Here is an 18,664-nt window from a genome sequence, read left to right as displayed (position 1 = left end):
ACTTCAATAACTTTATCAGCAGCTGGTCTGTAAGTGGGATTGAATTCTTCTGCCACAGTGTTGAGATTTGGCCGTATTACTTTCAAAGCTTATTTGGACCCGAGTGAGGTCACGGGTGTGCGTGGACCCAAAAACCCGAGCGGAAGCCGCGGGCGGGCGAGGACCCGAGTGAGGTCGCGGGCGGGCGTGGACCCGAGCGAGGCCGCATCTTCATTGCGTCTGGGCCAGGCAAGGGGAGGGGGTTTCCAGAACATTCCAGCGTGGCGGCCCCCTCTTGCAAATAAACCATTGGGGAGGTGGGGAGGGCGGTGACCCTCTCCCCTTGCGGGGGCATTGTGACATCATTAGAAGCTGCTTGAAGAATCTGTGGCCGTTTTGGCTTTTTTTAAAACTTTAATGATGAATAACTTTTAAAATATAGCATAAAATGTGAAGGGAACCTGTTTATTGCGTTGACCGGATTACTGTGAGTAATACTCTGTAAAAATTTCAACTCTAGCGCGTAGCGTTTTGACGAAGGTAGAAACACACACGCACACACAATGAGACTTTTATAGGTATAGAGATATCGGAGGTACATTGAGGAGTAAAATTTACTCAATGTACTCCTCAAATTTACACACAAATATTACTAATTTAGTTATTTTTTGCATTTCATAATGCAGTTGGAAAATAGGCTTTGTCATGATTCCTTAGGTAGGATGCTATAGTTATAATCAGTTGACAAATACAGCAAAAGTTTATGTAATAACAATAAATAACAGCTGCTGGTTTATGCCAAAAATAGACACAAAATGGTGGAGGAGCTCAGCAGGTCAGGCAGCATCTCTGGAGAAAATACATAGGTGACATTTTGGGTCGGCTCTGAAGAAGAGTCCCAACCCAATACGTCACCTATCCATTCTCTCCAGAGATGCTATTTGAGCCACCGAGTTACTACTTCATTTTGTTTCTATCTATCTTCAGCAAAAGTTTGTTGGGAGAAAAGAAAAATTCGAGATCTGTACTAAGATGTCTTAATTGCATTGTGTACTAAATGTAGTAGTTGTTTTGATGGAGAGACTTTGGAAGGAGTGCAGAAGAGGTTTAATACAATGCTGCCTAGATTAGAATATTAGCTATAAGGAGAAGTTGTACAAATTCTGATTGTTTTCTCTGGAATGTCAGAGGTTGAGGATAGAACTGACAGAAGAAAGTCAGAACCTTTATCCTAGGGTAGAAATGTCAAAGATTAGAGGGTACAGATTTAAGGTGCGTGAGGTAAAAAACAAACTAAAATAGATTGCTGGAGTGGTAGAGAGTCATTTCTTACCTTATTTTTTATTGGAAGATAGGATTGAATAGGGTGAGATGCAAATTGCATAGGATGTTTATGGTTTTGAAAGCGGGATTAAAAAATGTTTGCATGTAGAAGCACACGGCTGATCGAATGTACGTGAAAATGAATGATCAAATAAATTGAGGAGGAAATAAGAGATTTTGGATAGGATCTTTCACGTTTCCATGTATATTGAAATTATGCCAAAGTATTAGTCATTTGTCAGTGTAAAGCTTTCATTCAGGAAGCTAGATAACATCAGCCAGAAAACCATGGGCCAGTCAGCTTAAAATCAGCAATGGAACACTTTGAGGAAACATGGACAGGTGACATGCCGGGTCAAGACCCTTCTAAGAGGGTTGCTTGTCCATTCCCTCCACAGATGCTGCCTAACCAGCTGAGTTCCACCACCACTTTGTGTTTTACTTAAGATTCCAGCATCTGCAGTTTGTTGTATCTCTCTGGGAAACACACTCTGGCACAAACTTAAAACTCACCGAGGAAAATATGTGTATGTTCCGACATCAAAATAAGTTTGCTGCTTGAGCAGTTGTTGCATATTCACTGTGTAAAGGTAGAGCATATATGTTTGAGATAGGAAGCTAATTGTAACAAAATTAGATTTTACCAAAGTGATGCTGGAAACCTGTTAAATGGATTGGTGGATTTGTGTGTATATATACTTATCACCTTAAATAAATATTAGCTCCATTTGTTAAAATTTACTGGTATTTCTTATAATGTGCAATATACACCAATAACCACTTCGGAAATCTGTTGACAGCAGGGAACAAAGAACTTTAGGAAATTTGGATTTAAGAGCATAAATATTTGCAGTACATTTCTACTTGGGCATTCATTGACATTTCAATATTTTTTTTTCAGATTAAAACATTTAGAACAACAATTATTGCAAGTAAAAGCTTCAGCGCCACCTAAACAACCTGCCTTGAAATTTAGGGTACGTCTCAATTTATAGTTTGTATATCAGATTCTGTGAACTAGCAACTTGTTCCACGAGCTAGTGTCCACTGTTAACAAGTGAAAATTGTTTAGTTTAAATCTGTTTAAGTATTATGTTTTTGTTGATGGATATAACAATTCTTTCTTATCATATAATTGTTTGCTTTTTGATAATTTGCTTTAAGACTTCACCAATTAGCTTTCAATCATAATTTTAGTTTATCCAAGTTTGAATTTAGTCAGCAAATATTTTTCCTTTCTGCAGATTAACAATTTAGGCGCAACAATGTAAAGTAAATGTTTAAAGGAAACACAATCAAAAGTGGGCAGCCAAGCAATATACACAATGGCCATCGCACAATGAAGATAATTTTGTACACCATCTATTAACAGTTACAATGGTTATTGATATCATAATTGTTCATAATTATTCAGAATGCCTTCCCTATCAACCACTAATGCTTCACGCTTGGAATACTTACATTGCACTTAATTACAGCAACTAATTCGGGTTAGGTATATTGTCACGTGTCGTATATCATTGTCAATGGTACATTGTCATTGTACAATTCATACATGAATACTCCAGTACAACAGCGAGAGTGATGGGAAGATGCAGAGTGCAGAATATAGTTCTCAGCATTGCAACGTAGCAGTTCCATAGACAAAGTCCAATGTCTATAATGGGATAGAGGTGAACCCGACAGTACCGTAGCTTATGCAAGGACTGTTCAAAAGCCTCATAACAGATGGAAGAAGTTATGCCTGAGTCTGGTGCGGCTTCCAAGCTTTTGTATCATCTGCCCGATGAGAGCAGGGGGAAGAGGGAATAACTGGTAAAACAAGTCTTCCATAATGTGGCTGATTTTCCGAGGCTCCTGGGACCCTGAGGTAAATGCTGACCTTCATCTCTTTACATCTTTAAAGATGTTCTCTTTACATCTACATCGGTTTATCCAGGGGCTCCCTTTTATTCTCCCACATCTCAAAAACATGCTGACTATAAGATGAAATGTGTAGGAAGGAACTGCAGATGCTGGTTTTATCCAAAGATGGACACAAAAAGCAGGAGTAACGGGCCTGTCCCACTTTCACAAACTAATTCACAACCTTTTTTACTTGTGGACATTTTTCTAGAAAAATGCCCCCAACCTACGTGATGCCACGAGTACCTACGACTAGCATCACGACCTACCTACGACCAACCCACGACTTCCTATGACGTCCTATGACTTCCTACGAACTTGTGACGACCATGCTGCGAGTATGATTCTCGAGCAAACTCGGCAGAGGTCGTCAATTAGGTTGTGACAGTGGGACAGGCCAATAACTCAGCGGGTCAGACAGCATCTGTTCCTGTCTCAGCGGGTCAGACAGGAACTATAAGTGACATTTGGGCAGGTACATGAATAGGAAAGGAGTAGAGAGATATTGGCAAAACTCGAGCAAATGGGGTTAGCTTAGATCAGGGGTCGGCAACCTACGGCCCCCAGGCCGAATGCAGTCCGTAACCCGAGATGATCCGGCCCGCACGCTTTTTTTCCCGTATTCATCCGGTCCGCAGACTTCCGTCATCTCCGGTACCTCCCTAGGCCGCGGCACCCAGGCGCAGTGACGCAAGGACTCAAGGAGGCCCGCGCTGGCGGTCGCAATGGCGGAGCCACCAAGCCCCAAGCGCGGCCGAGCCCTGAGCGCAGCCGAGCGCCAAGCTCTGGCTGTATCGCATCCTGCGTAAAGCCACCGGCATGGCCGCGCACCTTCTGTGAACACGTGATTTTAAACGTGCACACGTGCCAGCTATCTGGAGCGGGATGGGGGCGGGATCCATGTGTACACCTGATAGATGTGGCCCGCCATCTGCTCACAGACATGCGTCCTAGCCCCTATGCAGAACAAGGTTGCCGACCCCTGGCTTAGATGGTGCATCTTGTTCAGGTTGGGCTGAAGGGCCTGTTTCTGCTCTGTATGATTCTATGACCCTACCGAGTCCACGTCGACATCACACTAGTTCTATACTATCCTACTTTCTCATCCACTCCCTACCCACTAGGGACATTTACAGAGGCCAATTTACCTCCTAACCTGCACAAATGTGTGAGGAAACCGGAACAGCCAGCGGAAATACATGCTGTCACAGGGAGGACATGCAAATGCCACACAGTCAGCACCCAAAGTCAGGATCGAATTGGGGTCTCTGCCACTGTGAGGCACAGTTCTACCAGCTGCTCTACTGTGCCGCCCTTATGGCGATTTGTAAAAGAATATGTTAGGGGGAAATAAATGAGGAAATTGTATTGTTCTATGCAATTTAGAAATGACTTCCTTCCATGTTATGAGAAAGTATAAGAAATTCTATTTATAAAATCCAGAGCATTTTTATTTCAGGTTGAAAACTTCTTCTGTATGGGATCCCCGCTCGCTGTTTTCCTTGCACTCCGTGGCCTCCGTCCTCAAAATAGTGGTCAACAGGATCATATTCTACCAAAAAGTATATGTGGTCGGCTGTACAACATATTTCACCCAACTGACCCAGTGGTAAGTGGTAAGCTTCATTCCATCTATATTATGCAGCTTAGTCATAATTATAATCTTGTCATTATTGGAATAAGATTAGAAGTGGATTTCCTTTTTATGCACCCCCTTCCCAACTATATAAGACTATGGTTAGGCTACATATGGAGTGTTGTGTGCAATTCTGATCACCCCAATACAGAAAGGAGATGGAGGTTTTGTAGAAGGTGTAAAAGAAGTCTATCAGAACTCAGAATGATGCCTGGATTAGTGGCCATTAGCTATAGGGAGGGATGGTCAGACTTATATTGTTTTCTCAGGAGCATCACAGGTTGAGGGGAGATCTGGTAGAAGTATAAAATTATGAGATGCATTGATAGAGTAGGCAGTCTAAACATTTTTCCTCGGGTGGAAATATCAAAGACTGGAGGGCATAGCTTTAATGTCAGAGGGTTCAGATTTGAAGGAGATGTGGAGGGCACAGAGGGCGGTGAGTGTCTGGAACGGGCAGACAGGGCTGGTGATGGAGGCAGGAAGGACCTGTTTAGATTCTTAATTTCTCACGGTTTTTCGACAATATTAGGTCAGTGACACTGGGGTAGAGATACAGCTTTACAGTGCCAGAGATCTGGGTTTGATCCTGATTATCATAGAACTAGTGTATGACTGATCATTGGTTGATGCAGACTCGGTGGGCCGAAGGGCCTGTTTCCATGCTGTATCTCTAAACTAAAATGAAATTTGCTGCTTCGCTGAAGTGAGACGTGCCATAGACTTTAATGAGTGTTCCATCTTAATTTTAACTGTAGGCCTATCGATTGGAACCTCTGATCCTGAAGTATTACTATAACATAGCACCACTTCAGATACATTGGTACAACACCTCAGTCCTAACAAAGTACGATGACATAAAGCCGACCTTCATCAAGCCGGCCAGGGAGTCGCAGGCTCAATCCATGGTGCCCTCAACAGTTACCTCAAACACAGAACTGGACGTCTTGTCAAGTCCAAGTACCTCGCCGGTCATGCCTCGTCGGAACTACGGGGAATCAATAACCAGCCTAGGCAAAGCAAGTATAATGGGTGAGGTACTAAAAGCGCGCTTGTTTACTTCAAAAGATAATTGAACTACTGTGTGCAGGATGCAATGTACAACAATGTGTGCACATTGTTGATCTTCCACAACCAAGAGAGAGTCAAGAGTGTTAAATTGTCATATGTACCGACAAAGGAACAATCACGTTCTTACTTGCCTCAGAGTTACAACAAATGTACGACACACAGCTTATCAATAATAATGATTCTTGTCATTGCAATAATAACGTGTAGGGAGGGGATGTGAAAGTGACATAACTGGTGTGAAAAGGTGATCGATGGTTAGCATGGACAGGAGGATGTTTTCATGCGGTTTCTCTAAAACTAAAACTAAGCTGATACAATATAATTGATATATATAAGTACATAGGATGGAGAATAGCATAGTGCAGGAGCAGACCTTTCTGCCCACAGTGTCCATAACGGACGATGCTAAATTGAACTAATCTCCGAGTCCGATCCTGACTACGGGATCTGTACATAGTTGTGACCTGCATCGGTTTTCTCTGAGATCTTCTGTTTCCTCCCACACTCCAAAGACACACAGGTTTGTAGGTTTATTGGCTTGGTAAATATAAGAATTGTCCCTAGCGTGTGTAGGATAGTGTTATTGTGTGGGGATCACTGGTCTGCGCGGACCGGGTGGGCCAAAGGGCCTGTTTCTGCGCTGTATCTCTAAACTAAACATCTCCTTTAAACTTTGGTTCTCACCTTAAAGCATTTTCTTTCTGCATCCCAAAGCCTTACTGGTTTGTAGATTAATTGACGTCTGTAAATCGTCCCTGGTATGTAGAGAGTGAATGTGAAAGTGGGATAACATAGAACTATTGTGAACCAGTGATCGATGTTTGGCATGGACGAAGTGGGCCAAAGGTCTGTTTTCATGCTGTTTATTTCTGTCGGCACGATGGAGCAGCGGTAAGTTGCTTCGCCAGAGACCCGGGTTCGATCCCGACCACGGGTGCTGTCTGTATGGATATTGTACGTTCTTCCCGTGACTGCGTGGGTTTTCTCCGTGTTCTTCATTTTCTCCCCACACTCTAAAGACGTACAGGTTTGTAGGTAAATTGGCTTTGTATAAATGTAAATTGTTTCTAGAGTGTGGGATAGTGTTAATATGCGGGGATCGCTGGTCGGCGTGGAGTTGGTGGGCCAAAGAGCCTGTTTCTATGCTGTATCTCTAAAAACTAAAACAATCAATGGATCAAATAATTAGAGGAGGCATAAGTTGGCAGAGGGGAGCCGTATACGTGGATGAGATGAGCCAAAAGAGCCCATTGCTGAACTGTATGATTCCAGGAAAGGAAAAGGCCTTTGTGCATCTCTCCTTTCAGGTTTCAATGAGATCACCTCTGATTCTCCATCTGATAGACCAATCGGCTCAGTCTACTTAATTTCTCCCAACATAACCAGTATTCCTCCTGCCCCCCCCTCCCTCCCTGTCACCAAATCGTGGGAATAAGTCTCTGAACCTTTGCTTCACCCCTCCATTATCAGTTTATGCTTCCTTGGGTAGTGAGACCAGACCAGTGAACAAAATCCAAGATGCAGTCATCAGGCCCCCAAGATGCAGTCATCAAGCCCCCAAGATGCAGTCATCAGGCCCCCAAAGCACTGCACAGAGCTGCCAAGTAGTACGGATTATTTCGTATTTTGTACGGAAATGCGGTCAGAATACAGATGTACGGATTTGCTTTGTAAAGTATGGGTTTTTTTTAAAAATCAGCCTGACTTCCTGTTTCATCTTGCTGCTTAAACAATGCAAGGTCATACTGTACCTCTAAAAATTATAGCAGACTAATATATCTATTAGTATTTTAAATTTCAAGATCTGGATGATTATCTTTGTAAGCTTTGATCTGCCTGTCCCCCTACAGGTTTAAACAGCGCTGTCGGTTTAACGCTTGTGAATTGAACAGCGCTATGGGTTCTAAAAATAGCGCTCCCAGCAGGAGCCCTGTTGCCTTTACACACCGCGCTATGGCCACAGCACTATGGATCACAGACTCTTCAGTTAAATAACTTTGATCCAAAGGACGGATCCCTCCCCCCCCCCCCCCCCCCCCCCCCCCCCCCCCCCCCCCCCCCCCCCCCCCCCCCCCCCCCCCCCCCCCCGGACACAGAGTGATCGCCGGCCGCCTTTTTTTTTTGTTAAACATCTATTTCTTTCGGGGGTTTTTTAATTTCCCGCTTACCATTTCTGTACTTTTTTGATAGCTGCCATGACCCGTTTGATGTCATCCTTCACCCTGCTCCTTGTCTCAATCCGCACCGATCTGTCGTACATGCTGTGTATGTGTGTGTGTTTCTGTGAATGTGTGGGTGTGTGTGTTCCTGTGTATGTGAGTGTATGTGTTTCTGTGTGTGTGTGTGTGTGTGTGTGTTTCTGTGAATCTGTGTGTGTGTGTGTGTGTTTGGCGGAGTCTGGGGAGAAGCGCCAGCACCAAGAGCGAAAGAACGCGCGGACAGACGAATGAAAGCAGCGATCATAGAGCAGAATAGGTGACATTTCGGGTCGAGACTCTTCTTCAGACTGACAGTCAAGGAAAAGGGAAACAGGAGATATAGGCATATCTTCCATTCATTTGTCCTTATTACTGTCTATATCTCTTGTTGCTCTTTCCCCGACTCACTCTGAAGAAGAGTCTCGACACGAAATGTCACCTATTCCACTTTATGATCGTTGCTTTCGTCTGTCTGCTCGTTCGCTCGCCCTTGGATTAAGTAGCGCAGGATAAAGCTGCAAATTCACGCACAGGATGGAAACTGAAACGTAGGGGAACACCGTCCCCCTGTGTACCCCCCCCCCATTTCCATCACTGGATATGCCCATCATCTTGCAATAACAGCCAGCATCTCATTTTGTCTTGGAGCTGCTTGCTGCAACTTTCTGTGATGCATGTACAGATCTTTTCAATTTCTTGTCATCAAGCAATTCGATGCTTTTCTAGTTTTATGATCAAAGTGCATTATCTCACTATTTCTCTTATGCCATGTTCTTCTCCTATCCATCTAAACCAGTTTATGTTCCACTGAATATATAACATATGTATATTTAATTGTCATATGTACCGGCAACAGAACAATGAAATTCTAACGCTGCAGCTTAATAGGCACATAAATGCAAGAACACACAGATAAATATATAATAAATAACAATATTAGACATTAATAACAATAATACTAGGTAACCAAAATAATGCAAAATCCAACAAAGAACACAGTTCATAGACCATAGTTGTTGAGGTTAGTGTTGTATTCAAGAGTCTGGTGGTCGTTGGGGGGGGAAAGCTGTTCTTGAACCTGGAGGTCACAGTTTTCAGGATTCTGTACCACCTTCCTGATGGTACATCTAAATAGATATATCTGAAATGTCTACAGTAGTGAGATGTATCTGAGGTGAATGCAGCAGTGAGATGTATCCAAAATGTATAGGAGTGACTGTAACCGAGATGTAACCAAAATGTGTACATACCGAGAATCTGAGATGTATCTCTTTGCTGGGATTCTCAAACTAGGAACTTCCTAGAAAAAGAGACTGTTTATTTAGGATGATAATAAGGAATAATTTATTTCAAAAGGTAGTCAGCCTTTGGAAATGTTGTACCACTCATGATTGATGAATGAATACCACTCAGTCATTACAAATGGGGAAAATAGAGTTTGATATATGTTTATATATCAAAATATATGGATGCTATAAGAGGAAGTTGTGTTGAAGATCTTGCACATGGCACAGGAGGTTGAAGTTCACTTTTGGTCTACATGTGCCTCTTGTGTGATCTTGTAAAACTTTTTGGACCTCAAAATGGTCTTGGTTCCTTCAGGTGATGCTCATGATCGTGTATCAGTTAATTGACAATGTTTCAATCTATTCGGTCAGTCTGAAGAAATGTCACAACTCGAAGCATTGTCTGTCCATTACTTGCCTGGCCCGCTGAGTTACTTCAGCACTTTGAGTTTTTCTCAGGATTCTATGTGTCTCCATTTTCAATTTATCCCGTTGTTCCAAGTGTGAGGACATTTACCAAGCCAAATGGTTTCTTAAACTCTTCAGTTAAATAACTTGGACGTATTGTTATTTATCAGTTTAAAAAGTATGGGCACAGTGCCTTAAGCCCCTGTTCCACTTGCGTGTCCTTGGCACGCTAATTACGCGACCTCATGGTCGCGTTGAGGCGCGACGGTCCCGCGAAGGACACGCGCGTCTTCATGCGCCCGCACAACCGTCTGGAGCGCGTGACGTCATTTGAAGATGGACACAAAATGCTGGAGTAACTCAGCGGGACCGGCAGCATATCTGGAGAGAAGCATTGGGTGATGTTTCAGGTCGAGACCCTTCTTCAGTCTGAAAGAAGGGCCTTGACCCGAAACGTCATCCATTCCTCTCTCCAGAGATGCTGCCCGGTCCCGCTGAGTTATACTCCTGCATTTTGTATCTATCTTCAATTTTCTTGGCCCTGCTCTGGGTGGGAGTAGAAGTGGGGGCGGGTCTGGACCGCAACGGCCATGAGCCCCAGGCCGAGTTCGATGATCGTTTGCCTGCTTCTGCTGCTGTTGGAGGTGAGACGTTGCATCGCGCCAGGGTCTTGGGCCAGTCCCACTTTGGCCGTCAGTTACGCGACAGGCCGGTGGTGCGTGAAGATTTAATTTGCTACAAAATTTCGGAGCACTGCGCGATATCGCGCACAATTACATACCCCTCCACGCTTCTCAGTGGGACCGGCCCTGCGCGGCCACACGACGCCCGTGCGCATCAACGCGACGATGAGGTCGCGTAATTTGCATGCCAAGGACACGCAAGTGGGACAGGGCCTTTACAGTCAGCAGAGCTGCTTCATGAGATTATATGCGTCTTTAAGAAAGTAAGATTATTGGCCATCTCATCTTGTATAGGCTTGGATTTTTTTTTAGCGTGTAGGAGGCTTTTCATTTCACTGCACATCTCGTATGTGTATGTGACGAATAAACTTGACTTGACTTGAGAAGTGAACTTATGGAGATGTGCTTGATCATAAGGGGCAGGGCAGGGCCGGCCTTAAGCTGATTTGACCGATTGCTCCTAATTGGGCCCCGCTTTATGTTCTGTATTTCGTACGGAAATACGAATTCTCTTTGTTAAATAATCTCTTTGTTAAATAAACATCCGGATTTTTTTTAAACGAACATGTATAACAACCGCTGCACGGCCATCAGACACAAACGATTTGTTAACTAGTATTGTTAGCACTTCTTAACAGCAAGTAGTTAACACTTTGTTATGCAATGTCATCAATCTGCATCCATCCGCATTCCTTAGTAAATGTTATTGTATTCACCAGTCATTGAAAGTAGGCACGCAGGTGCAGCAGGCAGTGAAGTATTAATGATGCCGTGTTCCTTTGAATAAAATTCACGCGGCATCATTTTTTAAAACACAATTACATTTACTGAGGAATGTAGATCGATGACACGTTGAGAATTTCATTAAACTCACCATCATGAGTGAGGGCCCCGGACTGCGAGAAGGGGCTTCTCCCTGGTGTGCAGGTTAGTCATTCACCTACCGACCCACGTTGTGTCTCTCTGTCTTTTGCTCTCTCCCTCCCTACCTCTTTCTCTCCCGCTCCCCATCTCGTCTCTCTCTAGCTCTCCCACTCCTTCTCTATCACCCTGTTGCCTCAGCATTCCCGGAATCATTGACGTTTTGCGGTAGACAAAAATGCTGGAGAAACCCAGCGGGTGAGGCATCCTGCAGCGCTCTGTGTTTTTTGTTTGGCTCTGAAGTTGAAGGTGGCTCAGCGGGACGGGCAGCGGCTCTGGGGAGAGGGTTGCGTTTCTGGTCGAGACCCTTCTTCAGACAATCACAGGTACTCTCACCGACGCCAGTTTAGTTCAGTCTGAAGAAGGGTCTTCTCTCCAGAGTCGCTGCGCTGCCTGTCCTGCTGAGTTACTCCAGCTTTATGTCTATCTTCAATTTCAGAGAATTACAATTTCTCACGGGGGGCTTATAACGTCTCTAAACCCCTCTGGGACCCTCTGAACACCTCTAAACCCCCTCTAGCCCCCCTATTCCCCTCTAAACAATTCTAAACACACCTGAACCCATCTGAAGCCCTCTAAACATCTCTAAACTGTTTAAACCCCTCTAAACTAGGAGGCTGCAAGGTGACTTGGATAGGCTGGGTGAGTGGGCAAATGCATGGCAGATGCAGTATAATGTGGATAAATGTGAGGTTATCTTTGGTGGCAAAAACAGGAAAGTAGACTATTATTTGAATTGTGGCCGATTAGGAAAAGGGGAGATGCAACGAGACCTGGGTGTCATGGTTCACCAGTCATTGAAAGTAGGCACGCAGGTGCAGCAGGCAGTGAAGAAAGCGAATGGTATGTTAGCATTCATAGCAAAAGGATTTTAGTATAGGAGCAGGGAGGTTCTACTGCAGTTGTCCAGGGTCTTGGTGAGACCACACCTGGAGTATTGGTACAGTTTTGGGCTCCTAATCTCTATACTCCCTCTATGGCAAGAAGGTTCACCAGACTGATTCCTGGGATGTCAGGACTTTCATATGAAGAAAGACTGGATAGACTCGGCTTGTACTCGCTAGAATTTAGAAGATTGAGGGGGGATCTTATAGAAACTTACAAAATTCTTAAGGGGTTGGACAGGCTATGCAGGAAGATTGTTCCCGATGTTGGGGAAGTCCAGAACAAGGGGTCACAGTTTAAGGATAAAGGGGAAATCTTTTAGGACTGAGATGAGAAAAATGTTTTTTACACAGAGCGGTGAATCTGTGGAATTCTCTGCCACAGAAGGTAGTTGAGGCCAGTTCATTGGCTATATTTAAGAGGGAGTTGGATGTGGCCCTTGTGGCTAAAGGGATCAGGGGGTATGGAGAGAAGGCAGGTACAGGATACTGAGTTGGATGATCAGCCATGATCATATTGAATGGCTGTGCAAGCTCGAAGGGCCGAATGGCCTCTACTCCCGCACCTATTGTCTATGGTTTTATGACTGCGTCCAACTGCTGTCTGGTTCGTTGATCGGTTTGCTAGATATGAACTGTTTTGGGAGAGAAAAATGCTCACGGCAGACCAAACGTGTTAAACAGAAATTGGTCAGATATTGAGCTTTACACAGTGAGAAATCATGTGAAATAATCACTGAATTTAATTTTAAATGAATGTACCTGCATGTTATACTGTTTAGTTTGGAGATACAACCAGATAGTCTGGTTGATACAACCAGATTAGTTTGGAGATACAACCAGCCAGCTAGTCCACTGAGTTCGCAACGACCAGCGATTTTTGTTACAGATTTGACAATTTTATTTGGCGGCCAATCAATCGCTGTCTCTAAGGGGGTTGCATCCAATCACCAACCAGCTTGCCTTAAAATTCCCGTCCAATCAACAAATAGGTCTCCTCCCGTCCAATCAGCCGCTGTCTCCAAGGACATTGTGTCCAATTACATAATTAGCAGCTACGGTAAAGGTTGGAAGCCAGCGGAGCTACTGACAGGCAAACGGGAGGGAGCAGGAGACATTCACATCGTGAATAATCCATAGCACCTAGTGTACAATTTCATAATATATACTAAATAACTGGGCTGACACACCTTGGCTGGGAATCTGGGGTTCACCAAAATTGTTCCCAATTGGGCCCCGCACCCTCTAAGGCCGGCACTGATAAGGGGCATGGGTAAAGTGAATGCTCGCAGTCATTTTCCCAGGTTAGGGGATTCTAAAATTAGAGAGGATCGGCTTAAAGTGAGAGGGGAGAGATTTCAGTGGAAGCTCAGGGGCAGCTTTTTCATTCAGTAGTTTGACTGTATCTGGAATAAGCTGACAGAAGAAGCTGTCAAGGCCGATAAAATTATGATTTTTAACAAACATCTGGGTAGATATAAGGATAGGAAGGGTCAGAGGGCATTGGGCCAAATGCAAACAAATGGGACAAGATTGGTATGCCAACTTGGGCTGCATGGATAAGGCCAGAGGGCCTGTTTCCATGCTGCACAGCTTATGACTATCTTTAATTAATTTTCACTTTTGCGTTGTTTTCAGGAGCTGCACATATAGGCAAAGGTATTGGAGGCATTTTGTTTGCAAGATTCACCCGCTCGCCCGTAGTGACACAGATCAATGAAGAATACAAGGAGGCAGATGAGGAAAGGAAGACCATCGATGTTCCATTTAGTCCAAAATTGTTGTCACGGACCGACTCTGGAATTTTGTTTGGACCAGGTTAGTTGATGAATGCAGATTTTGTCAGGTAAAAACATTTGCAAAATTTTGTTTTTCTCTAAAGTTGTTTAGCACCATGTTTAATAAAATGAGCGGTGATATAATCATTGTATTATTTTCTATGAGCTTCTCTTTTAAAATCAGAATGTTAGATTTTATTTAGTGTTATGTGATTTGAGAATTTTTTTTTTTCATGAGTGATGTGCAATTGGAATAATTCCCATGTTATTTCCCATAGTCATTGAACTGTACAGCACAGAAACAGGCCCTTTGGCCCAGCTTATCCATGTTGACCAAGATGGCATAGCTGTGACAGCTAGTTCCTTGGTTCTCCCCATTATGAGAATATCGTCCAGATAAGCCATTGACTAGGTATTTTGTTCTCTCAATATGTTGCATGGCTACTTTTAAAATTTTGGTAAAGAATCTGTTGTTAACCCATTGGGCAGTGCTCTATATTGCCATAGTTGCCAGGCTATGAATGATCTCCTTGAGACCAAGACCCTTTTGCCTGCATTTGTCCCACATCCCTCGTAACCCTTCATATTCATATATACAAATATCTTAATTGTATCCACTTCTATGGCAACTCCTTCGAAATATGTACTACCCTCCAAGTGGAAAAATTTGCTGCTGAGATGCCACTTAAATCTGTATCTATCTGGTACAAATGAAAATGTCCATAGCAGATTATAGTTGCTGAGGTTAGTGTTGTGCAGTGTTCAAGATTTTTATGGTTGCTGAGAAGTAGCTGTTCTGGAACCTACGATTTTGGGCTCCGGTACCTTTATCCCGATAATAGTAGCAAGATGAGAGCGTGGTCAGGATGATGTGAGGCTTTGATAATAGCTGCCTTCTTGAGACAGATTTTCCAGTAGATATCTTTGTTAGTGGGATGGTCAGTTCCTGTGATGCATCGGACAGTGTCTATTACTTGCTGAGGTCTCCTTTGGTTGTATCAGGGTTGGTTTAGGAACAATCAGTATGCTCTCTACAGAGCTTGATGACAATAACAGTGACCTAAAAGATGCAAATTCAGTCCCCGCCATCATAATTGATTGCCCAGATTTCCAGATGTTTTTTAATAACCAAAGATATATTGAACCTTCCACCAGATATTTTCTCAAAGGAACGGCAGGCAGGGAGACGTGAAGGAATATGTTGATGCTGATCTGCTATAGTGTGTTTATTTCAATGCAAGGAGTATTGTGGAGAAAGCAGATGAACTTAGAGCAGTGCTTGGGACTGTGTTGTGGCTATTGCAAAAACGTGGTGGTGGGAGGATCACAAGGCAGCTAAATGTTCTGGAGTTTCGATGTTTCAGACGTGATCGGGAGATAGACAAAAGAGGTGGAGGAGTTATGCTAGTCATGGCGGTATTCCGAGTAAACATACTAGAGGATTTGACTGCGCAGGCGATATGGGTAGAGCTTAGAAATAAGAATGGTGCACGCTGTCTAATTGAATTGAATTGCACGACAGGCCTCCCAATAGCATGCAAGAGATGGAGGAGCAGATATATATATATATTACTGAAAGAAGCCAAAGCTCCGAGGTTTGACAACTCATAGGCAGGTTGGTTAGTAGGTTTGTAAATGACTCCCAAGACCTTGAAGTCACCGACTGTGAGGTCTGTCAAGGTATACAGATCAGCAACAGAAATGGGCAGAGAAATGGCAAATGGAGTTTAATCTGAGCAAGTGTGAGGTGTTGCGTTTTGGGAGATCAAATATAAGGGGAAAATATACAATTAACAGCATCAATGTGCAGAGACATTTTGGGGTTCAAGTCCATTAGCACTCTGAAAGTGGCAACATAGGTGGACAGTGTGGTAAAGAAGGCATATGGTATGCTTGCTGTCACAGTTCAGGGCATTGAGTATAACAGTCAAGAAGTCAAGAACTGCTGTATAGGACTTTGGTTGGGCTGCATTTGGAGTATTGAGTACAGATCAGCACACAGAAATGGGCAGAGAAAATGGCAAATGGAGTTTAATCTGAGCAAGTGTGAGGTGTTGCGTTTTGGGAGATCAAATATAAGGGGAAAATATACAATTAACAGCATCAATGTGCAGAGACATTTTGGGGTCCAAGTCCATAGCACTCTGAAAGTGGCAACATAGGTAGACAGTGGTAAAGAAGGCATATGGTATGCTTGCTGTCACAGTTCAGGGCATTGAGTATAAGAGTCAAGAACTGCTGTATAGGACTTTGGTTGGGCTGCATTTGGAGTATTGAGTACAGTTCTGGTCATCCCATTACAGAAAAAATGTGGAGGCTTTGGAAAGGATACAGAGGTGGTTTACCAGAATGTCGCCTGGATTAGGTAATATTAGCCACAGAGAGACTTTGGACAGATATGGACTGTTTTCTCTGGAACACCGGAGTTGCAGGTAGTTCTGATAGAAGTATATAAAATGATGAGAGGCATAGATAGGATAGACAGAACCTTTTCTCAGGAAGGATAAATCAAATACTAGAGGGCATAGCTTTAAGGTTTGAGGGGCAAAGTTTAAAGCAGATGTGCCGAGCAACTTTTTTTAAACTGAGAGCGGTGAGTGCCTAGAACGCGCTGCCGTGGGTGATGGTTACGGCGGATACGATAGTGGCATTTAAAATACTTTGGATTAGGTATGTGGATATGCAGGGACTGGAGGGATATGAATTATGTACAGGTAGCTACGAGATGATCTTGGGCATCACGTTCAGCACAGACATGGTAGGCCGAAGGGCCTGTTCTTGTGCTGCTCTATTCTTTGATCGAACACTTCAATGCGGGTCAGATGATTTATTGTGGTACTTCCTGCACCGTATAATAATACAATGTACCTCCAGCTGGTTGGAGAGAAAGCCTTTAAATAACATTCAGCAAATGTTGACCTGAGCCTCACAAAGATCCACTTGGACTTTCCATCCTGGTTGTCCTTTCCTTGCCCCCTACATGTCCCCTTCTCTCGCACTCCCCTTTTTGTTCTTTGAAGTAACTCTCAGCATTTGGACCTCCACAAATCCTTGGGAGGGAGACTATTTGCCAGCTGTTCACCTCCTCTGTAAGTACTTTCTTCGGCTTATCCGATGATGACAGACTACACTTGCTTGTGGTACCCCACATCATTGAAAGATCTGTCATCCCTGACTGTTCAAACATACACGCGTGGAATCCCTTCTTTGATGGGGTTTTGGAGAAGAAAGTGAAAGGAAGTGTCCATGGGCTACATCTGGATTGGAGTCGTACAACCCTTTATATGAGTAGCCTACAGGACTGATTTTCCCTTCAGTCCTTCAATTATAAGTTGCCGTTGAGGTATAATTGAGACCACTCTGAGCATGTAATTACAGCAAAGGAAATAAAGACAGCTTCATGTAAAAATAGTATTGTTGAACATTTTCCATGATGATTCTGATGGGTATTTTTCTTTCTCTGTCAGAGTTAGAACATCGCCTTGATTTTGAACTGCGGGAGGGCCTTGTAGAGAGTAGATACTGGTCGGCAGTCACATCGCACACTTCGTACTGGTCTTCTCTAGACGTCGCCCTCTTCCTGCTCTCCTTTTTGTACACACAGAGACCAGGGAATGAAAGAAACACGGAAACCAGCTGATTGTCAGGAGAAGTGTGGAGAGGTACCAATGGAACTGCTGCTTAAAGTGCAATGAAAAAATATGAATCACTGTTTTTGTTTCTTTTGTTTTTTTTATTATATTTTCTAGAATCCATAATGAACACTGGAAGACTTATTTCTAAATAAAATACTCAAACTAGATAAGTTATTAAAAAGACTTTCCAACCTTTGTCCTTGTTTTGTGTAATTCAGATGTGTAAAGCTAGTCATCTTGGTTTGAGACTAACACTATGGTGGAATTTATAATTTAAAGCTTGATTTGTATATGTTTGAAACATGCAAACTATATATAAATACTTGAAGAATGTTTTGTATTTGAAGCATAACTCACTTATGAATGTCGATATGCAGTTTGCACTTAAACCATCCACCTTCCAGTCCTTGTCTTACAACTAGGCAGTGTAGCTAACAATGAACTGTTTACACATTTGAAGTACAAAATGTATTTTGGTGCTTATAATTTTTGTTAATATGATATCACTAATATTTTTCACTTGTTTACTGGGTCATGTACAAATATATTTTGGCTGTAAAAGCTACACTGTGCTATTGTATAGTGCAGGATCACCATATTGTCATGTTCTGTGTTTCTCTTTAGTTTTACAGTCAATAAACACCCTGGAGGTTTTATACAGCACTGTGGTTGATTCTAATCTCAAATCAAGCTAAACAAATGCTCCTTGCATTTTATAATGGCTGCTGATTCGAAAGGGTAGGAATAATTTCCAAGTGTTCATTAGTTTAAAAAAACGCTCAGCCTTGGTATTCTTTTTAGAGTCAAGAGAGTCGTGAGTGTTTTGGTGTCATATGTCCCAAAACTGAACAATGACATTCTTACTTGATAAATGAAAGTCATACAGCATGGAAACAGGTCCTTCAGCCCATCTTGTCCTTGCTAACAAAGATGCCCTATTTAAGCTAGTCTAATTTG

The 18,664-nt window shown here is 43.1% G+C and overlaps 1 protein-coding gene across 2 annotated transcripts in view; it reads left to right on the top strand.

Annotated features, from left to right (window-relative positions):
• Positions 1-18,370, top strand: part of LOC129700173 (phospholipase DDHD1-like) — a 52,148-nt gene extending 33,778 nt beyond the window's left edge. The window contains exons 8-12 of one of the 2 annotated variants that reach the window (XM_055640434.1): positions 2,204-2,279; positions 4,667-4,816; positions 5,602-5,875; positions 13,933-14,112; positions 17,540-18,370. In XM_055640434.1, coding sequence (XP_055496409.1) covers positions 2,204-2,279; positions 4,667-4,816; positions 5,602-5,875; positions 13,933-14,112; positions 17,540-17,712 — 853 coding nt within the window. In that variant the 3' untranslated portion in view covers positions 17,713-18,370. Of the gene's footprint in view, positions 1-2,203; positions 2,280-4,666; positions 4,817-5,601; positions 5,876-13,932; positions 14,113-17,539 lie in introns of those variants that run through there. The other variant, XM_055640435.1, reaches the window with a different exon arrangement.
• The last annotated feature ends 294 nt before the right edge of the window (positions 18,371-18,664 follow it).

This window comes from Leucoraja erinacea, chromosome 9 (genome assembly GCF_028641065.1).
Source record: "Leucoraja erinacea ecotype New England chromosome 9, Leri_hhj_1, whole genome shotgun sequence".
NCBI lineage: Eukaryota > Metazoa > Chordata > Chondrichthyes > Rajiformes > Rajidae > Leucoraja > Leucoraja erinaceus.
The sequence above is the reverse complement of the archived record's forward strand: the minus strand, read 5'-3'. Positions and strand labels throughout refer to the sequence as shown.